Consider the following 24,860-nt stretch of genomic DNA (forward strand, 5'->3'; position numbering starts at 1 on the left):
AGCACACAGTAAGCGCTCAATACGATTGAATGAATGAATGAATAAATGCCATTATTATTATTATTATTTATAGACACTAGACTGCTGGTTCCTTGTGGGCAGGGATGGTGCCTACCAACTCTATTGCAGGGTCTTCTTTAAAGAGCTTAGTTCATTGCTCTGCACACACTAAGTGCTCAATACTATTGATTGACTGATTGATCTTCAAAGAAAAACGGGGAACAGCTGACCTAACTTCCTCCACCCCACCTACTGAACAAAGAAAACGTAACTCTCCATGGGTTTCAATCCATTCAAGTAAAACAGAAACAAGTTTTTCAGTCCAATGTGGTTTATGAGGACCAGAGGCTATTTGGGGGGTGGGCAGGGAGGGGAAGGACAATAACCTTCTTTCAGTTTCATTATTATTATTTTTTTTTAATGGTCCAAAAATCTTTGGTGGCAATTCTCTAACTCGCACTACTACGGTCCGGTTTCTTTCCCGAAGTATACCCTCCAAAGGTTCGCTCACCGGTTCCGGCAGACTCACTTATTACCATAGAAACGTCCACTGGAACGGGCCCCTTCGGTTTTGAGGCATCAACATCATCATCATCAATCGTATTTATTGAGCGCTTACTATGTGCAGAGCACTGTACTAAGCGCTTGGGAAGTACAAATTGGCAACATATAGAGACAGTCCCTACCAAACAGCGGGCTCACAGTCTAAAAGGGGGTTCAACAGTACTTCTACATAGTTCGCCACTAAAACGACCTCGCCCTGAAACTCCGCGCACTAGTTACTCCGGACTCCCGTTCGGGAAATTTTCCTAGGCACGAGTGTTGGCAGCGCTTTCCTCCCGGCTACTGTAATAATAATTATAGCATTTGTTAAGCGCTTCCTATGTACCAGGCTCTGTACTAAGCGCTGGGTACGTCCAATCGCCTTAATAATAATAATAATGATGGCATTTATTAAGCGCTCACTATGTGCAAAGCACTGTTCTAAGCGCTGGGGAGGTTCCAAGGTGATCAGGTTGTCCCACGGGGGGCTCACAGTCTTAATCCCCAGTTTTCAGATGAGGGAACTGAGGCCCAGAGAATAATAATAATGATGACGGCAGCCTAAGCAGAAGCAGTATGGCCTAGAGGATACAGCACAGGCCGGGGAAGACAGAAGGTCATGGGTTCTAATCCTGACTCCACCACTCGTCTGCTGTGTGACCTTGGGCAAGTCACCTCTCTGGGCCACACTTACCTTATCTGTAAAATGGGGACTGTGACCATAAGCCCCACGTGGGACTGGGACCAACCCAATTTGCTTGTCTCCACCCCAGCGCTTAGTACAGTACACGAGAAGCAGGACGGCTTAGTGGAAAGAGCCCGGGCCTGGGAATCAGAGGATGTGGGTTCTAATTGCGTCTCCACCATCCGTCTGCTGTGTGACCTTGGGCAAGCCACTCAACTTCTGTGCCTCAGTTACCTCATCTGTAAAAAGTCGGCCCCACAAGGAACCACCTGATTACCTTGTATCTACCCCAGCGTTTAGAACAGTGCTTGGCACATAGTAAGCGCTTAATAGCATAATTATCATTACCGCAGTGCCTCTCCCCCTCTTCAAAGTCCTCCTCCAGGAGGCCTTCCCAGACTAAGCCCCACATTTCCTAATTTCCCACTCCTTTCCGCATCACCCTGTCTCACTCCCTTTGCTCTTCCCACCTCCTCCCGCCCCACAGCACTTATATCTATGCATATATACGTCTATAATTCTATTATTTTAACACCTGTTTACTTGTATCGATGTCTGTCTCCCCTCCTCTAGACTGTGAGCCCACTGTGGGCAGGGATTGTCTCTCTTTATATGTTATACTGTACTTTCCAAACCCTTAGTACGGTGCTCTGCACCCAGTAAGCGCTCAATAAATACGACAATGAATGAAGTACCACGATTACAAATTATTATCAAGGTGGCATCACCCATCCCTCTACCCACCAACAGGTGGGCAGGATGTATCTCAACAAGCCTCAGTTTCCCCACACATCTTCCAAGTCCCGGAGCTGAGCGCAAGTTCTCCCTGAGGAACTACGACTGAATGAATGAGTTAAGTACCATAATTATTATTATCAAGGCGGCATCACCCATCCCTCCACCCACCCGCCGACGGGTAGGCAGGAAGCATCGACAAGCCTCAGTTTCCCCATACACCTTCTAAGCCACAAAGCAGCGTGGCTTTGTGTAAAAAGCATGGGCTTGGGTGTCAGAGGACGTGGGTTCTAATCCCGCCTCCACCGCTCATCTGCTGTGGGACCTTGGGCAGGCCTCTTCACTTCTCTGTGCCTCAGTTCCCTCGTCTGTAAAATGGGGATTGATTCCTTCATTCAATCGTATTTATTGAGCGCTCACTGTGGGCAGAGCACTGTACTAAGTGCTTGGAAAGTACAATTCAACACTAAAGAGAGAGTTCCTGTGAGCCCCATGTGGGACAACCTTCTTCCCTTGTAATGATGATGCTGGTACTTGTTGAGCGCTTACTATGTGCCAAGCACTGTTCTGTGCATTGGGGTAGATACAAGCTAATCAGCACGTGAGACTCACAGTCTTAATCCCCATTTTACAGATGAGGTAACCGAGGCCCAGAGAAGTGAAGTGACTTGCCCAAAGTCACACAGCTGACAAGTGGCGGAGCCGGGATCAGACTCACGCCCTCTGACTCCCAAGCCTGTGCTCCTTCCACGAAGCCACACTGCTTCTCTACCCCAGTGCGGAGAACACCGCTCGGCACATAGCAAGCACTTAAGAAATACCATCATTCTAAGTTCCCGAGGGGGCAGGTGTTCTCCCCGAGGAAGGATGAAGGAGGAGGAGGAAGAGAAGGAGGGATAGAGGAGGAAGAGAAGGAGAGGAGATAGTGGAGGAGGAGGAGGGGGAGAAGGAGAGGAAAAGGATGATGAGACGGAGTAGTGGAGGAGGCTGAGGAGGTGAGGGGGTGGAGGAGAACAGAGGGGGTTGAGGAGGAGGGGGGTAGTGGAGGAGGAGAGGGGGTAGAGGAGGAGGAGGGGGAGAAGGAGAGGAAAAGGATGATGAGGCGGAGTAGTGGAGGAGGATGAGGAGGTGGAGGAGGACAGAGGGGGTTGAGGAGGAGGGGGGTAGTGGAGGAGGAGAGGGGACAGTGGAGGAGGAGAGGGGACAGTGGAGGAGGAGGAGAGGGAGTGGTGGAGGAAGAGGAGGAGAAGGGGAGGGGGAGGTGCAGAGGGGGCAATGGAGGAGGAGGAGAGGGGGCAGTGGAGGAGGAGAAGGGCAGGTGGAGAGGGGGCAGTGGAGGAGGAAGAGGAGGAGAGGGGGCAATGGAGGAGGAGGAGAGGGGGCAGTGGAGGAGGAGGAGAGGGGGCGGTGGAGGAGGAGGAGAGGGGGCAGTGGAGGAGGAGGAGAGGGGGCAGTGGAGGAGGAGGAGAGGGGGCAGTGGAGGAGGAGGAGAGGGGGCAGTGGAGGAGAAGGAGGGGGGCAGTGGAGGAGGAGGAGAAGGGGTGGAGGAGGAGGAGAGAGGGTGGAGGAGAAGGAGGAGAGGGGGTGGTGGAGGGGGGGAGAAGGGGCTGTGGAGGAGGAGGAGAGGGAAAGGTGGAGGAGGAGAGGGGATAGTGGAAGAGGAGGAGGAGAGAGGACAGTGGAGGAAGAGAGAGGGCAATAGAGGAGGAGGAGGACAAGGAGGAGGAGAGGGGGCGATGGAGGAGGAGGAGAGGGGGCAGGGGAGGAGGAGGGGGGGCAATGGAGGAGAGGAGAGGGAACAATGGAGGAGGAGAGGGAGAAGGAGACGGAGTAGCGGAGGAGGATAAAGAGGTGGAGAAAGACGGAGGGGGTTGGGGGGGTAGTGGAGGAGGAGAGGGGACAGTGGAGGAGGAGGAGGAGACGGAGTGGTGGTGGAAGAGGATGAGAAGGGGTGGTGGAGAGGGGGCAATGGAGGAGGAGGAGAGGGGGCAAAGGAGGAGGAGGGCAATGGAGGAGGAGGAGGAGGAGGAGGAGGAGGAGGAGGGGGGCAATGGAGGAGGAGGAGAGGGGGCAGAGGAGGAGGGGGAGGAGAAGGGGCGGTGGAGGAGGAGGAGAGGGAGCAGTGGAGGAGGGGGAGGAGAGGGGGCAGAGGAGGAGGAGGAGAGGGGGCAGAGGAGGAGGGGGAGAAGAAGGGGCTGTGGAGGAGGAGGAGAGGGGGCGGAGGAGGAGGAAAAGGGGCTGTGGAGGAGGAAAAGGGGCTGTGGAGGAGGAGGAGAGGGGGCAGTGGAGGAGGAGAAGGAGGTGAGGGGGCGGTGGAGGAGGAGGAGAGGGGGCAGTGGAGGAGGAGGAGAGGGGGCAGTGGAGGAGGAGGAGAGGGGGCAGTGGAGGAGGAGAAGCAGGAGAGGGGGCAGTGGAGGAGGAGGAGAGGGGGCAGTGGAGGAGGAGGAGAGGGGGCAATGGAGGAGGAGGAGAGGACGCGGTGTCTGAGAGAGTAGGCTGCGTAGGAGGAGAGGGATGGCGGTGACGGGGGCCCCGGGTCCGCACCTTTGTTCCCCAGCGGGTCTCCGGGTCCGGCGGGGCGGGGGAGGGGCCGGGGCCGGGGCCGGGGCCGGGCCGGGGAGGGCGCCCCCCAGCGGGCGCGCTTGGTGCAGGGCTCCCAGCCGGGACCCGCGCTCATGCTGGGACCCCGGACCCGCTCGGACCGGCGGACCGGGGGGCGGGACCGGGACCGGGGGCGGACCGGGGGGCGGGACCGGGACCGGGGGGCGGGGGGCGGACGGGCGGGACCCCACCCGCGAGGCCCATCCCACCCTCCGCCGCCCGCACGACGGGCCCAGGGACGGCCGGCGGCGGCGGCGGCGGCGGCACGGAAGGACGGACGGACGGACGGACTGACGGCCGGACGGCTAGCGGGCTCCCTTTCCGGCGCCGCCGTCGTAAAGCGGAAGTGGCGCGCGAGGGGAGGCGGCCGCGCGCGCGCGCGCCGCCGTCGTAAAGCGGAAGTGGCGGTTGGCGGCCGCGTGTGGTCGGGGGGGGCGCGTCGGGCTGAGGGCGGCCGCCGCTGCCGGCGCCCAAGGACAAGGGGCTGAGGCGAACACGACGACGACGACGCCGCCGCCTCCGCCGCCAAGATGGAGGGCGGCGGTAGCGGGGGGCACAAGGGCCCCGGAGGGCTGTCCGGGCTGTTCGGAGGGGCCGGGCCCGGCTACTCGCACGCCGACTTGGCCGGGGTCCCACGTGAGTGCCGACCCTCGGGGCCGACCCTCGTGGCCTCCCCTCAGGCCTCCTCTCAGGTCTCCCCTCAGGGCCTCCTCTCAGGCCTCCCCTCAGGGCCTCCTCTCAGGCCTCCCCTCAGGGCCTCCTCTCAGGCCTCCCCTCAGGCCTCCCCTCAGGCAAGCAGGCAAACCCCCCCCCCATCATTCATTCATTCACATTTGAATGAATTGCCGGCTGTGTGACCTTGGGCAAGTCCCTTGACTTCTCTGCGCCTCAGTGAACCCCTCTGTAAAATGGGGGGTTGAGACCGTGAGCCCCCCGTGGGGCGACCCGGTCACCTTGTAACCTCCCCATCCTTAGAACAGCGCCTTGCACACAGTGAGCGCTTAGTACATGCTATTATTATTATTATTATTTAGTGAGCGCTTACTATGTGCGGAGCACTGTACTACTACTACTACTAATAATAATAATGATAATGACATTTGTTAAGCGCTTGCTGTGTGCAGAGCACTGTACTACTACTACTATCAGTCAATCGTATTTATTGAGCGCTTGCTGTGTGCAGAGCACTGTACTGCTACTACTACTAATAATAATAATAATGGCATTTTAGCGCTTGCTGTGTGCAGAGCACTGTACTATCAATCAATCAATCGTATTTATTGAGCGCTTACTGTGTGCAGAGCACTGTACTAACAGTCATTCAATCAATCGTATTGAGCGCTTGCTGTGTGCAGAGCACTGTACTGCTACTACTACTACTAATAATAATAATGGCATTTTAGCGCTTGCTGTGTGCAGAGCACTGTACTATCAATCAATCAATCGTATTTATTGAGCGCTTACTGTGTGCAGAGCACTGTACTAACAGTCATTCAATCAATCGTATTGAGCGCTTGCTGTGTGCAGAGCACTGTACTACTACTATCAACCAATCAATCGTATTTATTGAGCGCTTGCTGTGTGCAGAGCACTGTATTGCTACTACTACTAATAATAATAATAATGGCATTTAAGCGCTTGCTGTGTGCAGAGCACTGTACTATCAATCAATCAATCAATCGTATTTATTTAGCGCTTACTGTGCGCAGAGCACTGTACTATCAATCATTCAATCAATCGTATTTATTGAGCGCTTGCTGTGTGCAGAGCACTACTACTACTACTACTACTAATAATAATAATGGCATTTAAGCGCTTGCTGTGTGCAGAGCACTGCACTATCAATCATTCAATCAATCGTATTTATTGAGCGCTTACTGTGCGCAGAGCACTGTACTATCAATCATTCAATCAATCGTATTTATTGAGCGCTTACTGTGCGCAGAGCACTGTACTATCAATCACTCAATCAATCGTATTTATTGAGCGCTTGCTGTGTGCAGAGCACTGTACTATTACTACTACTACTACTACTACTACTAATAATAATAATAATGGCATTTAAGCACTTGCTGTGTGCAGAGCACTGTATTATCAATCGATCAATCGTATTTATTGAGCGCTTACTGTGTGCAGAGCACTGTCCTAAGCGCCTGGGAAGTACAAGTTGGCAGCATATAGAGACGGTCCCTACCCAACAGTGGGCTCACAGGGGGTTGAGACCGTGAGCCCCCCCCGTGGGACGACCTGATCACCTTGTAACCTCCCCAGCCTTAGAACGGCGCCTTGCACACAGTAAGCGCTTAGTAAATGCTGCTATTATTATTATTATTTAGTGAGCGCTTACTATGTGCGGAGCACTGTGCTACTACTACTAATAATAACGATAATGGCATTTGTTAAGCGCTTGCTGTGTGCAGAGCGCTGTACTACTACTGTCAATCAATCGTATTTATTGAGCGCTTGCTGGTGCAGAGCACTGTACTACTACTGCTGTCAATCAATAAATCGTATTTATTGAGCGCTTGCAGTGTGCAGAGCACTGTACTACTACTATCAATCAATCGTATTTATTGAGCGCTTGCTGTGTGCAGAGCAGTGTACTACTACTACTATCAATCAATCAATCAATCGTATGTATTGAGCGCTTGCTGTGTGCAGAGCACTGTACTACTACTACTACTAATAATAATAATAATAATGGCATTTAAGTGCTTGCTGTGTGCCGAGCACTGTACTATCAATCGATCGTATTTATTGAGCGCTTACTGGGTGCAGAGCACTGTACTAAGCGCTTGGGAAGTACAAGTTGGCAACATATAGGGACGGTCCCTACCCAGCAGTGGGCTCGCAGTCTAAAAAGGGGAGACAGAGAACAAAACCAAATGTACCAACAAAATAAAATAAATAGAATAGATATGTACAGGTACTACTACTGATAATAATAATAATGGCATTTAAGCACTTGCTTGAGCGCAGAGCACTGTACTACTACTGCTACTACTACTATCAGTCAATCAACTAGAGAAGCAGCATGGCTCAGTGGGAAGAGCATGGGATTTGGAATCAGAGGTCATGGGTTCAAATCCCACTTCTGCCAGTTGTCAGCTGTGTGACTTTGGGCAAGTCACTTAGCTTCTCTGGGCCTCAGTTCCCTCATCTGTAAAATGAGGATTAAGACTGTGAGCCCCACGTGGGACGACCTGATCACCTTGTAACCTCCCCCAGCGCTTAGAACTGTGCTTTGCACATAGTAAGCACTTAATAAATGCCATCATTAATAAATGCCATCATTAATCAATCGTATTGAGCGCTTGCTGTGTGCAGAGCACTGTACTACTACTACTATTAATCAATCATTCATATTTATTGAGCGCTTACTGTGTGCGGAGCACTGTACCAAGAGCTTGGGAAGTCCAAGTTGGCAACATCTAGAGATGGTCCCTACCCAACAGTGGGCTCACAGTCTAGAATGGGGAGACAGAGAACAAAACCAAACATATTAATAAAATAAATAGAATAGATATGTACAGGTAAAATAAATATCACCTTGCAACCTCCCCAGTCTTGGAACAGTGCTTTGCACACAGTAAGCGCTTAGTAAATGCTATTATCATTTAGTGAGCTTACTGTGTGCAGAGCACTGTACTAAGCGCTTGGGAAGTACAAGTTGGCAACATATAGAGACGGTCCCTACCCAACAGTGGGCTCACATGATGGTATGTGTTAAATGCTTGCTATGTTCTACGTGCCGACGTAGATGCGAGGTGATCAGGTTGTCCCATGTGGGGCTCACAGTCTTCATCCCCATTGAACAGATGAGGCCACTGAGGCACGGAGAAGTGACTTGCCCACACTCACACAATTTAGTATTGGAGACACTGTACCAGAAAAGGTACCTTCAGTAAATCCAATTTAGAGCAACCTAAGAAATACTCATTCATTCATTCAGTAGTATTTATTGAGCGCTTACTGTGTGTAGAGCACTGTACTAAGTGCTTGGCAAGTACAAGTTGGCAACATATAGAGACGGTCCCTACCCAACAGCGGGCTCACACAATTTAGTATTGGAGACACTGTACCAGAAAAGGTACCTTCAGTAAATCCAATTTAGAGCAACCTAAAAACTACTCACTCATTCATTCATTCAGTCGGATTTATTGAGTGCTTACTGTGTGCAGAGCACTGTACTAAGCGCTTAATAATAATGATGGTATGTGTTAAGCGCTTGCTATGTGCAAGCACTGTTCTAAGGGCCGGGGTAGATACGAGGTGATCAGGTTGACCCATGTGGGGCTCACAGTCTTCATCCCCATTGAACGGATGAGGTCACTGAGGCACGGAGAAGTGACTTGCCCAAAGTCACACGGTTTAGTATTGGAGATACGGTACCAGAAAAGGTACCGTAAGCAAATCCAGTTTAGAGCAACCTAAAAACTACTCACTCTTTCATTCATTCAGTCGTATTTATTGAGCGCTTACTGAGTGCAGAGCACTGTACTAAGCACTTAGGAAGTGCAAGTCGGCAAGAGAGAGAGACGGTCCCAACCCAACAACAGGCTTGCAGTCTAGAAGTGGGAGACAAACAACAAAGCGAAACAAGTAGACGGGTGTCAAAATCGTCAGAATAAATAGAATTAAAGCTCTAGGCACATCGTTAGCAAAATAAATAGAATAGTAAATATGTACAAGTAAAATAGAGTAATAAATCTGTACAAATATATATACATACAAGTGCTGTGGGGAGGGGAAGGAGAGAGGGCGGGGGGTGGGGAGGAGGAGAGGAAGGAGGGGGCTCAGTGTGGGAAGGCCTCCTGGAGGAGGTGAGCTCTCAGTAGGGCTTTGAAGGGAGAAAGAGAGCTAGCTTGGCGGATGTGGGGAGGGAAGGCATTCCAGGCCCGGGGGAGGACGTGGGCCGGGGGTCAATGGTGGGACAGGCGAGAGCGAGGTACAGTGAGGAGGTTAGCGGCCATCGGTGCCTACCCTTGGGCCTCCCTGCCCTTTGCCCCCCAAACCCCGCCCTTCCCACTCACAAGGTCACGGCTTCTAGTAGTAATAATAATAATAATGATGGTATCTGCACCGATCACTGTTCTAAGCTCTGGGGTAGGCTGTGAGCCCGTTGTTGGGTAGGGGCCGTCTCTATATGTTGCCGACTTGTACTTCCCAAGCGCTTAGTACAGGGCTCTGCACACAGTAAGCGCTCAATAAATGCGATTGAATGAATACAAGGTCATCACATCCCACGTGGGGCTCACAGTCTTCATCCTCTTTTTACAGATGAGGGAACTGAGGCCCAGAGAATAATAATGGTGGTATTTGTTCATTCATTCATTCAGTCGTATTTATTGAGTGCTTACTGTATGCAGAGCACTGGACTAAGCGCTTGGGAGGTACAAGTCGGCAACATATAGAGACGGTCCCTACCCAACAATGGGCTTACGTGCTTACTATGTGCCGAGCACTGTTCCAAGCCCTGCGGGGTGGGGGGCCGGACAAACAGGGTCATCAGGTTGTCCCATGTGGGGCTCAGGGTCTTCATCCCCATTTTACAGATGAGGGAACTGAGGCACAGAGAAGTGAAGTGACTTGCCCAAAGTCACACAGCTGGCAGTTGGCGGAGCCGGGATTAGAACTCGTGATTCCTGACTCCCAAGCCCGGGCTCTTGCCACCGAGCCACACTGCTTCTCTTTTCTACTCTGTGACCTTGGACAAGCCGCTTCACTTCCCTGGGTGGACCTCAGTTCCCTCATCTCTAAAGTGGGGATGAAAACTGTGAGCCCCACGTATGACAACCTGATGACCTTGTAATAATAATAATAATGACGGTATTTGTGAAGCGCTTACTCTGTGCCGAGCACTGTGCTAAGTGCTTGGGTAGATACAAGGTCATCAGGTTGTCCCACGTGGGGCTCACAGTCTTCATCCCCCTTTCACAGATGAGAGAACTGAGGCACAGAGGAGTAATAATAATAATTATGGTATTTAAGCGCTTACTCTGTGCCAAGCACTGTTCTAAGCACCGGGGAGAGATACAAGGTGATCAGGTTGTCCCACGTGGGGCTCACAGTCTTCATCGCCATTTACATATGGGGGAACTGAGGCCCAGAGAAGTGAAGGGACTTGCCCAGGGTCGCACAGTAATAATAATAATTATGGTATTTGTTAAGCGCTTACTATGTGCAAAGCACTGTTCTAAGCGCCGGGGAGGTTACAAGGTGATCAGGTTGTCCCACGGGGGCTCACACAGTTCTAATCCCCATTTTACAGGTGAGGTAACTGAGGCACAGAGAAGTTAAGTAACTTGCCCAAAGTCACACAGCTGACAGTTGGCGGAGCTGGGATTAGAACCCATGACTTCTGACTCACAAGCCCGTGCTTTATCCAGTACACCATGCTGCTGATAACATTTTACATTTAAATAAGTAACATTTATTGGGCTTCCTTAGGAGAATCTGTCATTTTTCCTCCTCCTCTCCTGTCTGTCACCCTTGCATTTGGATTTGTACCCTTGATTCACCCCACCCTCACCCCCACCCCCACCATACTTAAGTCCATATCCATAATTAATTGTAATGTCTGTTTCCCCCTAGATTGAAAGCTCCTTGTCAACAGAGAATGTGTCAACCAACTCTGTTATATAGTATTTTTCCCAAGCACTTAGTACAGTGCTCTGCATTCATTCATTTAGTTGTATTTATTGAGCGCTTACTTTGTGCAGAGTGCTGTACTAAGCGCTAGAGAAGCAGCGTGGCTCAGTGGAAAGAGCCCAGGCTTTGGAGTCAGGGGTCATGGGTTCAAATCCCGGCTCCCCCAATTGCCAGTTGTGTGACTTTGGGCAAGTCACTTAACTTCTCTGGGCCTCAGTTCTCTCATCTGTAAAATGGGGATTAAGACTGTGAGCCCCCCGTGGGACAACCTGAATCACCATGTAACCTCCCCAGCGCTTAGAACAGTGCTTTGCACATAGTAAGCGCTTAAATGCTATCATTATTATTATTACAAGTCGGCAGCGTATAGAGACGGTCCCGACCTAACAACGGGCTCACAGTCTAGAAGAGGAGAGACAGACAATAAAAGAAAACATGTAGACAGGTGTCAAAACGGTCAGAATAAATAGATTATAGCTATATGCACATTACTAATAAAATAGAGTAATAAATATGTATAAGTAAAAATAGAGTAATACAGCCTACTGCTAAACATCACTGCTTGCCTTTCAACTTCTCCAATCCTTTTCATTCATTTTTTAAAAGTTTATTAACTCTCTTGAAAGTTGTTGTAAAGTTTCATTAATCCTCAAATTTTAGCTGGTGGTGGGGCTAAAATTCTAGCCTTCGGTGACAGTTACGGCAACTTTCTCTTCCTCCACCCGGGAGTGGGGGGAGGGTCCGTATATATACTTTACATGCTAGCAGTTTAAAATTCGTGTGCCAAGGGGCAGGGATTATTAGAGCGATCCAGACAGCCTTTTCTACTTCTTCATGATTCTGTCCTCCCTTCAGACGACATGGAGAAGTTGACTTTCAGATTGTGTCCCTAGAAGACTAGGGAAGGGGTTGAAAGGCGTCTTCGTGGTAGCCAAAAAAGAACAACCTGGAAATGATCCCAGTCACTATTGACTCACATCATAAGTGAAATGAACATTTCCTACAGCAGAAACGGTGGCATCAATTTGATGGGATGCCAGTTGATCAAGGAAGAAAATAGTTTGGTCAACAATCTTTTTCCTCTTTAGTTACAGGTATGAGCCCGCTTTCACCATATTTAAATGTGGACCCCAGGTATCTTGTACAGGTAAGATTGTTGCAGAGTAATTTCATAGTTTTCTTAGACCCAGACCTTTTAAAATAAAACCTTCCAGTCTCTAAACAGTCTAGCTATCACCAGTGCTGTAATGTCACTGTTCTTAATGCAAAGCCGTGAGGCACCTTGCTGCTCTCAAACATCCTCTGAAAGATTTAAATGTGTTTATGTTTTAAGCGAGACCATTTTGGTAAACAAAGCTGGGGACAGCAAGTTGGTAGTCTCTCTGTTACTCTAATGGGTATATTTTTGGAAGCTAGTTTGTATTGTACTCTCCCAAGTGCTTAGTAGAGTGCTCTGCACATAGTAAGCACTCAAAAATACCACTGATGGATGTGTTGTTTCCACTTTTATCTTAGTATGCAGTCTTAGAAACGTTGCCAAGTACCCATGCCTCAGCCTTGTGGATTAATTTACCTAGGTTCTCTGTCCTTTTGAAATATCCTTCTACGTGCTGTATGGAGGACAGCTAGGGCTAGTGAGCTGTCCCAAGGGTCCTTTGCTCTGAAAATAATTAGCAGAGACATTTACTCGGTCCTTAAAGCTTATATCAGTGTAGGGCAGTTGAACCAAAGAGGCCTGCTGAGTAGAAAAGAAATAACTTAGGAGTCTTATTCTAATAATAATACTTGTGGTATTTGTTAAGTACTTATGTGCCAAGCACTGAACTAAACGCTGGGGTAGATACAGGGTGATGAAGTTGGACACAATTCCTGTCCCACATGGGGCTCACAGTCTAAGTGGGAGAGAGCATGTATCACAGGCCCACTTTACAGACTAAGAAAGTGAGGTGTAGAGAAATGCCTCAAATGCAGGGCTCTTTGACATTATATGTATGTCGCCCTAGGAGCAAATACAATACTCCTCACAAATTAGGCACTCAATAGTCAGTCAATTGTATTGATTGAGCGCTTGCTGTGTGCATTGCAGTATTAAGCACTTGGAGGGCACAGTATAACAGAGTTGGTAGGCATGTTCCCTGCCCACCGCGGGCTTTCAGTCTAGCGGGGGGAGACGGGCATTAATATAAATGAATAAAGTACATATATGTACATAAGGGCTGCGGGGATGAAGGATGATGAATAAAGGGTGCAAATCCTGGTGCAATAAATACTGTTGTTGCTGATACTAATTATAATTAATCAGGAATATATAAGCATCAATGTAGAGAATTCAGAGGAGCTTCTCAAATGGTGTGTTCTGTTGGGACTAAATTTACATATTTTCACTTACACTATTTTAGGACACAGATGAGTTTATTTTACCCACTGGCGCTAACAAAACTCGGGGGAGATTCGAATTAGCCTTCTTTACCATCGGAGGATGCTGCATGACAGGTGAGTGAGAATAACTGAGCTTAATTATCAGGATGGTATGTGATCATTCCAGTATTCTATTGATTAGCTGGCCAAAGCACTGGAGAACCAAAAAGCATAGATATTCAGATACCTCTCACAGCGACATGGGTGGATTTGAGATTCAAACAGTAGGCCCTGAGCCTACAGGTTTAAGGCCTTCTTGGTGAAGAGGGGTAGTTTTTCACTTTGACTGCACTGCCCAACTAACAGCCTGGCTAATTGGGAGTGTGGAGAGGATGTGGGAGGAGAGAAGGAAGTGTGCGTGTGTGTTGGCACCTCTGAATCAGAAAATCTCCAACCTTCAACGTGATAGTTATAGAGTTGGGGAGACACAGTTAGGTGGACACCTTTTTTCCTCTGACTCCTCACGGTGGGGCCGAGCAGCTTGGCCTAGCAGATAGAGCATGGGCCTGGGAGTTAGAAGGACCTAGATTCTAATCCCGGCTCTGCCACTTGTCTGCTGTGCGACCCTGGGGATGTCACTTAACTTCTGTGCCTCCTACCTCGTCCGTAAAATGGGGAGTATACCTCTGAGCTCCATGTGGGACAGGGACTATTCCCAACTTGAGTAACTCATATCTACCCCAGTGCTTGGTACAATGCCTGCCGCTTTTATAAGCACTTAACAAATCCCATTAAAAGAAAGAATGAAATGCAGCTCATCAATCAAGGGTACACTGTATGGGCAAAGGAAATCTGAGAGAAGGGTATGTGGTTCAGAGGTGATGCCCCGATGGTGGGGCTGGATTCTGAAGAGAGAGTCTGTCTCTTGCAGGCTTTGTCTGTGAAGACTCAGTAGGGCCGTTTTTCTGACCTCCTTCCTGCCGTTTGGGTGAGCATCGCTCCGACACTTCTGGTTAAAAGAGAAGTGGTAGGGCCTACTGCTAGCTGGACATACCCTTGAGCTGTTTTTGCAGTGGTGTACATGGTTTGCCTGAGACATTTACATTCTCATGCTCATGCCCCATGTGCCCAGCGGTACGTGTTGTGAGATGGCCGGCAGGGAGAACGGGTGCAATATCTCTGATACCTCAACGGGAGCAGACGCCTCTGGGCCCTTGGCTACTTGGCTTAGTAACGGTGGAGGGGAGGGTCTGTTAAAATAACTGTGAAATAATCTTGGATTTTTGACTCTGAGACGTCTGTAATCAACCACTGGATTTTAAGATGCGCTTTTTCCGAAGACGTAGTCGCTCCCCGCCCCCAAAATCTGGGTCCTATAGAGTCTGTGGCACCAATCAACTCTCTCACTGCCTGAGAGAGAATGAAGGGGAATTATTAAAAAGAAGAAAGAGCATTAACAGGGCAGGGGCAGGAGGTGGAAAGTGGAAACAGGCAAAATTGTCCCCGGGACTTGGGACTGCAAAGAAAAGGATACACCAAGACACTCCCCAGCCCTGAAAGGAAAATTTAGAAAAGCACATTTTTCTGACATTTGCCCTTTCAGAACATGGATAGAATTTTCAGTCCATGTGTCTACAGATTAGAAGAGAGAAATAAGTGGGATTCTTAGCCCAGACTCTAAAATTTAGTAGGTCCTGGATTTTTTATTTGTTTACCCCTGGGTATAGAGTCAGGAAAGAGAAAATTACAAGTGTAGAGAGCAGTATTATTATGAAAGTCTGGGTTCGTTGTTCAGTAAAGATGGGAATTCTGGTTTTCCAGGGGCTGGATTTGGGGCAGCAAACGGCCTACGGTTGGGACTGAAGGAGACACAAAGCATGGCCTGGTCCAAACCAAGAAACGTACAGTAAGTAAAAAGTCCCGATGCTCACATCGTGTAATAGTGCAATGAAAGCGTTCCTCCATTGCTCTTTCAAGAATGGAGACCGTGAGAGATTTGTTCACATGTTTTAGATGGCAAGATTTTCGGGTGGTTTTCAGAGAGTTATTTATTAGGCCCTGAAGAGAGCACTGGGGAAAAATACACAAGGTGAAAGTTAGGCTTGGTTCCTGACCTCCATGGGGCTCACAACCCAGAAAGGACTGTGTGCTGTTTTTTGTCTTTGCGGTAAAAAGACCCACCAACTAATAAGGACGGAATTTATGTACAACTCTAGTCGCAATTTAGGAAAGGAAACTAATTTTAGTGTGTGTTGTTTCTGTTTTTAGCAAACCGTCTTTCTACCTCGAAGCAGTTCGTCCAGTAGGTGGCAACACATGTGCCTGTTTGGCAAGTTGTTGTGTTAAAGGCATGAAAACGCCCACTCAAGGTCACCCCCTTGAAACTCCGCTCCACTTCTTCCTCGTCCTGTGGATAACAACCACGACGTGACCTCTGTCCCATTATCCTTGACGAGCCGAGCCCTTGCGTCTTGTTTTACCCTCCCCTCTGTTCGGTTCAAAACGTCCACCACAAAAAAAAGTCGCACTGCAATTCAGATATTTATTTCCAAGTGCATTCGACCCTGAGTATGCTTTACTTCATTTCGGGCTATTTTTCCCCCTGTCTCGTTTTCAGTCCTAAAATGGCAGAAATCCAGACTCGATCCTGGGGACTACCTGTGTTTAGTAATAAACTGCTTTCTTCATCATCAGTCGTATTTATTGAGCGCTTACTGTGTGCAGAGCACTGTACTAAGAGCTTGGGAAGTACAAATTGGCAACATATAGAGACAGTCCCTACCCAACAGTGGGCTCACAGTCTAAAAGAGCAAAGGCTTTCTTGGTGGAATCACCACTGAGAACGGTTTTTAAAACAGAGCACAAAGGGTCCAACCAGGAGACATGACTAATAATGTAAATAAATAACATGATACATTTGCAGTGTGCCTTAATTTTTGAAAAGAGTGTCAGACCATCAGTGTCTGTACAGAACACATTCAGTAGCCTTAACCATCAAGTGTCTTGTCTCTAGCAAAAGTACGTTGTAAGGTTTGGAAGGAAATAAACGGAAATAAACCAGCTTTGAGGAAGCGATTAAAAACAAGTTCCCTAGAGAGCCCGTAATAGTCGCCTCGTGACACCAAGCTCCAGCGGTAAGTCAGCTGTCCAGGGTGTTTCTGTTCCTGTGACAGTGTTACGCTGCTGGGAGATTAATGTTCTGTCGTTTAAATCTGGTTGCCATTGTCACCGTTCTGGTAACTTCTGGAACCAGCGCAGGGCAGAACTCTGCCTTTTGAGAGTGTGCTAAACATGTACACTGGCTGTTTAGTGCTAGTCTGGGGGCAGACATAAAATGTACTGATATCTTCATTGTTTTATTAACTGCACTTTTCATTATTCCATGACTGGCAGCAGTTGGGCCCAAATTAAGTGTCTTCTGTGTAAGGTAGCAGGGTCTAGTGGGAAGAGCACAGATCCACGGGAGGGAGCCCTGAGTCTTGTCCCTGCTTTGCTACTGCCCTGCTGTGTAACCTTGGGCAAGCCACTTCACTTCTCCGTGCCTCAGTTCCCTCATCTGTAAAACGGGGATTAAGAGGGTGAGCCCTACGTGGGCCAGGGACTGTCCAACCCAATTCTCTTGTATCTACCCCAGTGCTCAGAACATAGTAGGCACTTAACAAATGCCATAATTATTATTATGTAATGACTCCTGACAATCCAGGCTTTGCAGTGGGGTGGGGTGGGGGAGCGGTAAGAGAAAGCCAGCCAGGCCCAGAGGAGGCGGGGCTGTGGCTGCTGCTGACCGGACAGATAACAGTGGCATTTAACAATGGCATTTATTAAGCACTTACTATGTGCAAAGCACTGTTCTAAGCGCTGGGGAGGTTACAAGGTGATCAGGTTGTCCCATGTGCAGCTCAGTCTTCATCCCCCTTTTACAGCTGAGGGAACTGAGGCCCAGTGAAGTGACTTGCCCAAAGTCACACGGCTGACAAGTGGCGGAGCCGGGATTTGAACCCGTGACCTCTGACTCCAAAGCCTGTGTTCTTTCCACTGAGCCATGCTGCTTCTCTAGCAGGCGGCCAGGACCAGGGCCCGGCTGCTGATAGATAAGCGGAGCCACGGACAAAACATCCAACAATGCCGCGGGACTACTATAATTGAAGCAAAAGCATGCTGGAAAAATGAAACCTAGTGTTACAGATTCAAACAATTATCTTATTGCCTTTTTTCAGTGCCATTTGTTAGGCGGATACCAGCCCCTAAACTCTGAAAGAGCCATAGTCTTCTCTAAATTGGATGTGCGTAACCCAGAAGCCTGACTCTTTAGTAATGTGATATGTCATAATAAAGGGTGGTTGGAGTGGCCAAAAGTATGACCGTTTTCTTCATTCACTTTATCCGCAGAACTTTACACAAAAAAACAAATCAAATTAGCTCCTCCTAGCAGCGATAGGATTGCCGTGGTATCCTCCATTTTTGCAGTAATCTTTTAAAACGCTTGCTTGACCCTGAATAGACGGGAGCCGTAATCTGAAAGACAAATTCCGTGTATTCTGAATATTTTTCCCAATCCCTGCCCAGACTAGATATTAACAGTTTCTGGGCTGCCATAGGAGGAGCAGACGTGAAATGATCTTTCTTAGTTGATGTTGATGGTTTTTAAGTAGTTACTTTGTGCCAGGCACTGTACTGAGCACTGGGGTGGATACAAGCAAATCGAGTTGGACACAGTCCCTGTCCCACACGGGACTCACGGTCTTCATCCCCATTTTATAGAGGAGATTAACTGAGGCACAGAGAAATGAAGTGGCAGGCCCAAGATCACACAGCAGACAAGTGGTGGATCCAGGTTTATTATTACTACTACTACTACTACTACTACTAATACTAATAGCATTTGTTAAGCGCTTACTATGTGCCACGCGCTATAGTAAGCACTGGGGTGGATTCGAGCAAATCTTGTTGGACACAGTCCTGTCCCATGTAGGGCTCACAGTCTCAATCCCCATTTTACAAAAGAGAGAACGGAAGCCCAGAGAAGTGAAGTGACTTGCCCAAGGTCACAAAGCAGGCAAGTGGCGGAGCTGGGATTAGAATTTAGTGCCTTATTACTCCCAGGCCCATCCTCTATCCATTAGGCCACACTGCTTCTCTAGTTCAGGGTGAATGTATAAATGATTGCTGTTTTTATAATTTCCAAAGTAAAACAAGTCCAGGAGAGAGAAACCCTGGGGGACCCAGATATTTGCAGTGTGGTGTGAAACAGAGGGACTGTTACCGTCAGAGGGCTCGGGCACTGCACACTGCTTGTCCCCAAAGCTCCCGGTTCTTTCTCTCTGCTTCAGGCACCAGTTTTAAAGAGGGCTGTGAAATATAGCAGGGTGTCAGCCACCAATTCTTGTCCTGGTGTGTTCCAGTCAGGGGGCCTGATCTTGCCCGGAAAGGAGCAGGGGAGAATCAGTTACAGGTGGCACATTTCATTGTGGATGTGGTTGGCTAGGGCACAAGGAAATCCTGCTGCTTTGCTAGTTTTCAGGCCCCTTTGTCGACATTCAGGGAAAGTCTGTGACTCGGTGGGGGGGGCTCTGCCTGCTCTTAAAGCACTCAATCAGCTCACCCAATCCTACCTCACCTCACTAATCTGCTTCAGCCCAGCCCGCACACTCTTTTCCTCTGACGTCAGTTTACTCACTGTGCCCCAATCTCGCATATCACCACCGACCCCATTCCCACATCCTCCCCCTGGCCTGGAATCTCTTACACCAGACCACCTTTCTCTCCACCTTCAAAGCACAATTAAGATCACATTTTCTCCATGAGGCCTTCCCTGATTAAGCCCTAGTTTTTCCCAGCTCACTCTCCCTTCTGTCCCTGCACTTGGATCTGTGACCTTAGGACATTTGATATTTGCCCCAACCCCAGAATGCTTATGCACATATCTTTAAATTATTTATTCACATTAATGCCTGTCTCCCCCACTAGACTGAAAGTTCATTATGGGCAGGGAATGTGTCTAGAAAAGCAGCATGGCTCAGTGGAAAGAGCACGGGCTTTGGAGTCAGAGGTCAGGGGTTCAAATCCCGGCTCCGTCAGCTGTGTGACTTGGGGCAAGTCACTTCACTTCTCTTTGCCTCAGTTCCCTCATCTGCAAAATGGGGATTAAGACTGTGAGCCCCCCGTGGGACAAACTGATCACCTTGTACCCCCCCAGTGCTTAGAACAGTGCTTTGCACACAGTAAGCGCTTAACAAATACCATCATTATTATTATTATCCACTCTGTAGGTATTGTACTCTCCCAAGGACTTAGAACGATGCTCTGCACATAGCACTCAGTAAATCCCACTGATTCATTCATTCAGTCGTATTTATTGAGCGCTTACTGTGTGCAGAGCACTGTACTAGGCACTTGGAAAGTACAATTTGGCAACAGATAGGGACAATTCCTACCCAACAACGGACTCACACTCTAGAAGGTTGAGTGAATGTATAAATCCCTGTTCCTTTCCTGCTTTTTCTACCTCCATCTTTGGCTTGAAGCTAGGAGTGAGAGACAGTGACGGAATGAAGCGGTTCTTAATTGGCGGAGGACAGGCAGACAAATTTAGAGGGTTGTGAGCTGCCTGCACTCCGTGAGCCTCTAGTTTGGTCACACTGATGTAGAACAGAATACTAAGAACCTTGTGTCCAAGAGGATGCCACTCAGGAGTGACATGTTTCTCTCTTTCTGTCCCTAGGATTTTGAATATGGTCACCAGGCAAGGGGCGTTATGGGCTAACACTCTCGGGTCTCTAGGTAAGTGGAGCTGACAGCTGTGAGAAGTAAGAAAATGTTGTATCTCTTGAAGCCATGTAACATCCAGGATTTCTGCCCAAAGACGTAATTGTGGCTTTTCAGAAATTTGTTGTAGAACTTGTTCTGCTCATTACAGGCCCTCTCCTTCCTGCCACCAAAGTGCAACAACTGTAAATAAAAATGCATTAAAGGCGGTGAAAAAAGCTAGTTTGAGTGCCAGTTGGAACTCCAGTTGGTCATTCCACCTTGGCTAAATTCTATTCCCTGTAGTCCCTTTATTCACAGCTGGTGCATTTTATCTTTTTGGAACAAATAAAATAATGCATTTAAAGCCAAAGGTTGGGTGGCTTAGAGTTGGAGGGTTGAAAGTTCTGGCGTGGAACAGTGGAGTGACACATTAATCAAGCCCCTCTGCCAGGTGTTTCCGGGGAAAATGATCTGCTGCCGTGTACCTGGCTGGATTCCCCTAAATCCAAGGCTAAATTCCTTGTAAAGTATATCCTGTGTAATCAGCCCAAGAACATGTAGCTCAGTGTTGGGTAGGGTGCGATGGTTCATTTATCTTGTGGAAAGGTTAATAAACTTCTGCGCCCTTGGGTACCCTTAAACTGGCTTGGAAAATTCGCAGGGGTCCACTTCCCTGGAGAACTGCACCATACACAAACCATCAAAGATTTTGCTGCCAGTTTTTCTCCCTCCCCTTCCCAGCCCCCAAGAGAGATCTGGGATATTGAAGCCCAGTCCAACCTGGAGTGGGAGCAAGCATAAGCCAGCTTCTTTTCCCCTGTCCCTTTAAATATATATACATATATATATATATTATATATACCTATATATTATATGTATATATTTATCAGTCACTTACTATGTTCTAAGCACTATACTAAGCAGTAGGGTAGGTACAAGTTAATCAGGCTGGATATAGTCCATGCCCCCATGAGGCTCACAGTCTCAGTCCCTGTTTTACAGGGAACTGAGGCCCAGAGAAGGTGATTGAATTGCCCAAGGTCACACAGCAGACAAGTGGTGGAGCCGGAATTAGAACCCAGGTCCTTCTGATTCCCGGGCCCATGCTTTATTCACTACGCCACGTTGCTTTCATGTAGATCTGGGCGGGGGTCTCGACATGGGCATCCAGCTCTGGCCAGGTACCTACAGGATTCTGCTTGGTGTTTCATTTTTTCTTCCTGGAGGCCTCCGCGCTGGCAATCTTGCCCTTAACTTTAGAGCCCAGGTCCATGGTCTATCCACTGCGCCCTGCTGCGTCTCATCCTTCCCAATTCACCTGTGGGGAGCTAACTGCCCAACTGGCACCCCCTGTCTGGGCCTGACCTTGCTTCTTCCCCTCCCACCAACTACCAAAGCAACCTTTCTGACCCAGAATTGCCCAGCAATGGCAGGGCTCAGGGTTGGTTGGTGGAAATGGTTGAAATATTTTGTCCCTTTCGTGGGCATATTAGCAAAAGTGTTCCCAGACTGGGCCTGAAGGCCGGACTGATTCATTCAATCATATTTATTAAGTGCTTACTGTGTGCAGAGCACTATACTAAGCACTTGGAAAGTACAAGTCGGCAACAGCGGATTAAACTACACATCATCAGAGAGATACTTTCATTGGTCTTGTCTATAGGTGCAAACACCTTAACATTTGGTCAGTTGCTTAACATTACATTTGTTCCATGAAAACTTAAACCCAGCGTGGGCTAGTAGGGCCCAAATCAGGGAGGCAGAAGACCTGCAGTCCTGGCTGCCAGTTGCCTGTCGTGTGACCTTGGGAAAAGTCACTTACCCTCTCTGTGCCTCAGTTTCCTCATCTGTATAATGGAAATGCCACCAGGTCTCCATTGCTCCTAAACCATGAGCTCTGGGTGGTACTCTGTCTGATCTGATTGTATTATATCTTCCCCAGTACCTAGCAGAGTGCTTGTTCTTTTCATTAGTAAGTATTGGTCTTAGTGGGAATGGATGTGTAAAAGAGAGGTCTTCTGCTTATCGGTGAAGTAACGAGGGAAGAAGTGCAAAGTTTTGGGGCCTCCTTTAACAGAAGGATTTGGAAAAGATGGACAGCTTTCTTTCCAGGTGAAGTAATTTGGTGGGGCGAGTGAAAGCCTTCAGTTATATCGGAAGTACTTGGGAAAATGAAGTAGCGCTGTCCTTTTTGCCATTTTGAATCCTTTGGAAGTACTGCGAGGGCTCTGCTTTATGCAGTTGTGTAGAGTGGGTTTTGGGGTACAGTTGGGTCCTTTTCCTTGTGTACTTATTTTACTGGCCATTTCAGTTAAAAGCTTGAGACCGTAAGCAATGCTCTCCTAGATAATAATAATGGCGTTTGTTAAGCGCTTACCATGTGCAAAGCACTGTTTGAAGCACTGGAGGGGATACAAGGTGATCAGGTTGTCCCACGAGGGGCTCACAGTCTTAATCCCCATTTTACAGATGAGGATACTGAGGCTCAGAGAAGTGAAGTGACTTGCCCGAAGTCACACAGCTGACCAGTGGCGGAGCCGGGATTAGAACCCATGACCTCTGGCTCTTTCCACGGAGCCACGCTGCTTCTCTAGATCAGACTTCTCCCCCACCCACCCTATTCATCCAGTCCAGTCTTTTGTCTAGAAGAGTGGTTAAAGGAAACTTAGGGGATCCTTGTGGGTAGGGTTCATGTCTGCCAAATAACGGTACCTCTCCCAGGCATTTCTTAGTACCGTGCTCAGCACAAAGTCAGCACTCAGTGACTACCACTGATTGATGGATTTGATCATACTGGATATCTATCCTCCTTCCCTTCCCCACAGCACCTGTATATATGTATATATGTTTGTACATATTTATTACTCTATTTATTTTACTTGTACATATCTATTCTATTTTATTTTGTAGTATGTTTGGTTTTGTCTCCCCCTTTTAGACTGTGAGCCCACTGTTGGGTAGGGACTGTCTCTATATGTTGCCAATTTGTACTTCCCAAGCGCTTAGTACAGTGCTCTGCACACAGTAAGCGCTCAATAAATGCGATTGATGATGATGATGATCTATCCTCCTGACTAGGCGCAGACCAACTAGCGACTCAAACTTTCCCCTTTGTACCTTCCAGCTCTGCTGTACAGTGCATTTGGCGTGATTATAGAGAAAACACGAGGGGCAGAAGATGACATCAACACGATAGCAGCTGGGACCATGACTGGAATGTTGTACAAATGCACAGGTGAGCTTATATTAAAACTTGTTTTTCCTGTCTGGGAAGTACATCTCCAGAGGCAGATTGACCTGTCGGTGAGGCAGACTTTTCGAGTTCCCTCACCAAGTCTGCGATTTCACAGGTAAAAAGATACGTGATGGCTGTTCCTCCTGTACTTTGGTCTGTTTGACTTGGAAAACAAACACGTCCTCTTTCTGATCTCGGTGGAAAGTTCAGAACCACTGATTTTTAAACGGGGTCCTGAACTATCGTGTCAGTCATTAAGAACTTAAAGTTTTATGGGTTGCCAGAAATATTACTGTTCAAAGGACAGAAGGAGGGCCAGCTTCTTAGGGTGTTCGGCAAAGCTGCTGTCAGACTTGTCAGAATTTTACATGGCCCCAGATCCCCTTTAATAATTAAAAAAATAGCGCTGAGTGTATTGACCCTGAGTTCCGGTGGTAGTCAGCTGTTTGAAGCAATAGCAGGTGCGTGGTAGTCTTGCCTTCCTGGGAGGCGAACAGGCTGTCCCTTGGTCTGGCTGGCATCGTTGCCCTTCTGGGGACGGCTGGCGTACGCATGAGTCCGCCTCACCGAATAGGCACCCTAAGCGTCCCCTGGCATCGACCCTCAAGTGACTGCTCACCCGATTTCTCCGAAAGAGTCGGGATCCGAACGTTCGTGTGCCTATGCGGATGCTTGGTGATTAGTGAAGTCGTTGCATTTAACTGCCTTCATAAGGAAATGTTGAAATATGACATTCAAATAAAAAAAAAGAAGATAAGGCGGCTTTCTTGCTGGTGTTCCTCTACACAGATAGTGGAACTTTATGTGGGTCAAAGTCCAGAAACCAGAATTGCCGCAATGGCTATCATCCCTGTGCACGTTTGCTGTGTGTTATTATTGTTGTATAAGAGGTGAGGCCCCGGGAAAGGGTTGGGAAAGGGAGCCTGGAATACCCGGACCTTGCCCCAGAGGCCCTGTGCCCTGGCCTGGATTACACCCTGCACACTATTGCAAGGAATGTGCCAGTCGTGGATGGGTGGGTGAGAAGCAGTGTGGTCTAGTGGGTAGAGCACGGCCCGCAATCTGGGTTCTGATCCCGGCTCTGCCACTTGTGTGCTGTGGGACCTTGGGCAAGACACTTGACTTCTGTGCCTCAGTTCCCTCATCTGTCAGATGGGGATTAAAACTGAACCCCATGTGGGATGTGGACCGGATTACCTTGTGTCTACCCCAGTGCCTAGCTTGTAGTATGCACTTAATAAATACCATGGTAAAGAGAAAAAAAGGGGAAGTACGAATCATGGGTGGGTGTTTGTGGGAACATTT

General features: G+C 48.5%; 2 protein-coding genes and 1 non-coding gene across 4 annotated transcripts in view; 2 read left to right on the top strand and 1 right to left on the bottom strand.

The window, feature by feature from the left end:
- The window catches only part of PARG (poly(ADP-ribose) glycohydrolase), a 127,406-nt gene extending 122,878 nt beyond the window's left edge, over nucleotides 1–4,528 (bottom strand). The window contains exon 1 of the mRNA XM_038743565.1: nucleotides 4,508–4,528. The gene's annotated coding sequence lies outside the window, so the exon portion shown is untranslated. The remainder of the gene's footprint in view (nucleotides 1–4,507) is intronic.
- A 454-nt stretch (nucleotides 4,529–4,982) lies between these two features.
- The window catches only part of TIMM23B (translocase of inner mitochondrial membrane 23 homolog B), a 32,686-nt gene continuing 12,808 nt past the window's right edge, over nucleotides 4,983–24,860 (top strand). The window contains exons 1-6 of one of the 2 annotated variants that reach the window (XM_038744203.1): nucleotides 5,000–5,200; nucleotides 12,304–12,362; nucleotides 13,615–13,708; nucleotides 15,395–15,479; nucleotides 20,295–20,353; nucleotides 23,445–23,555. In XM_038744203.1, the coding sequence (XP_038600131.1) occupies nucleotides 5,095–5,200; nucleotides 12,304–12,362; nucleotides 13,615–13,708; nucleotides 15,395–15,479; nucleotides 20,295–20,353; nucleotides 23,445–23,555 (514 nt within the window). In that variant the 5' untranslated portion in view covers nucleotides 5,000–5,094. Of the gene's footprint in view, nucleotides 5,201–12,303; nucleotides 12,363–13,614; nucleotides 13,709–15,394; nucleotides 15,480–15,841; nucleotides 16,264–20,294; nucleotides 20,354–23,444; nucleotides 23,556–24,860 lie in introns of those variants that run through there. The other variant, XM_038744204.1, reaches the window with a different exon arrangement.
- Nucleotides 16,701–16,905, top strand: LOC119925947. Its single transcript, XR_005449869.1, has one exon. It is a non-coding gene; the product is annotated as a small nucleolar RNA SNORA74 (small nucleolar RNA).

The sequence above is a fragment of the Tachyglossus aculeatus genome, chromosome 3, assembly GCF_015852505.1.
Source record: "Tachyglossus aculeatus isolate mTacAcu1 chromosome 3, mTacAcu1.pri, whole genome shotgun sequence".
Classification (NCBI taxonomy): Eukaryota; Metazoa; Chordata; class Mammalia; order Monotremata; family Tachyglossidae; genus Tachyglossus; species Tachyglossus aculeatus.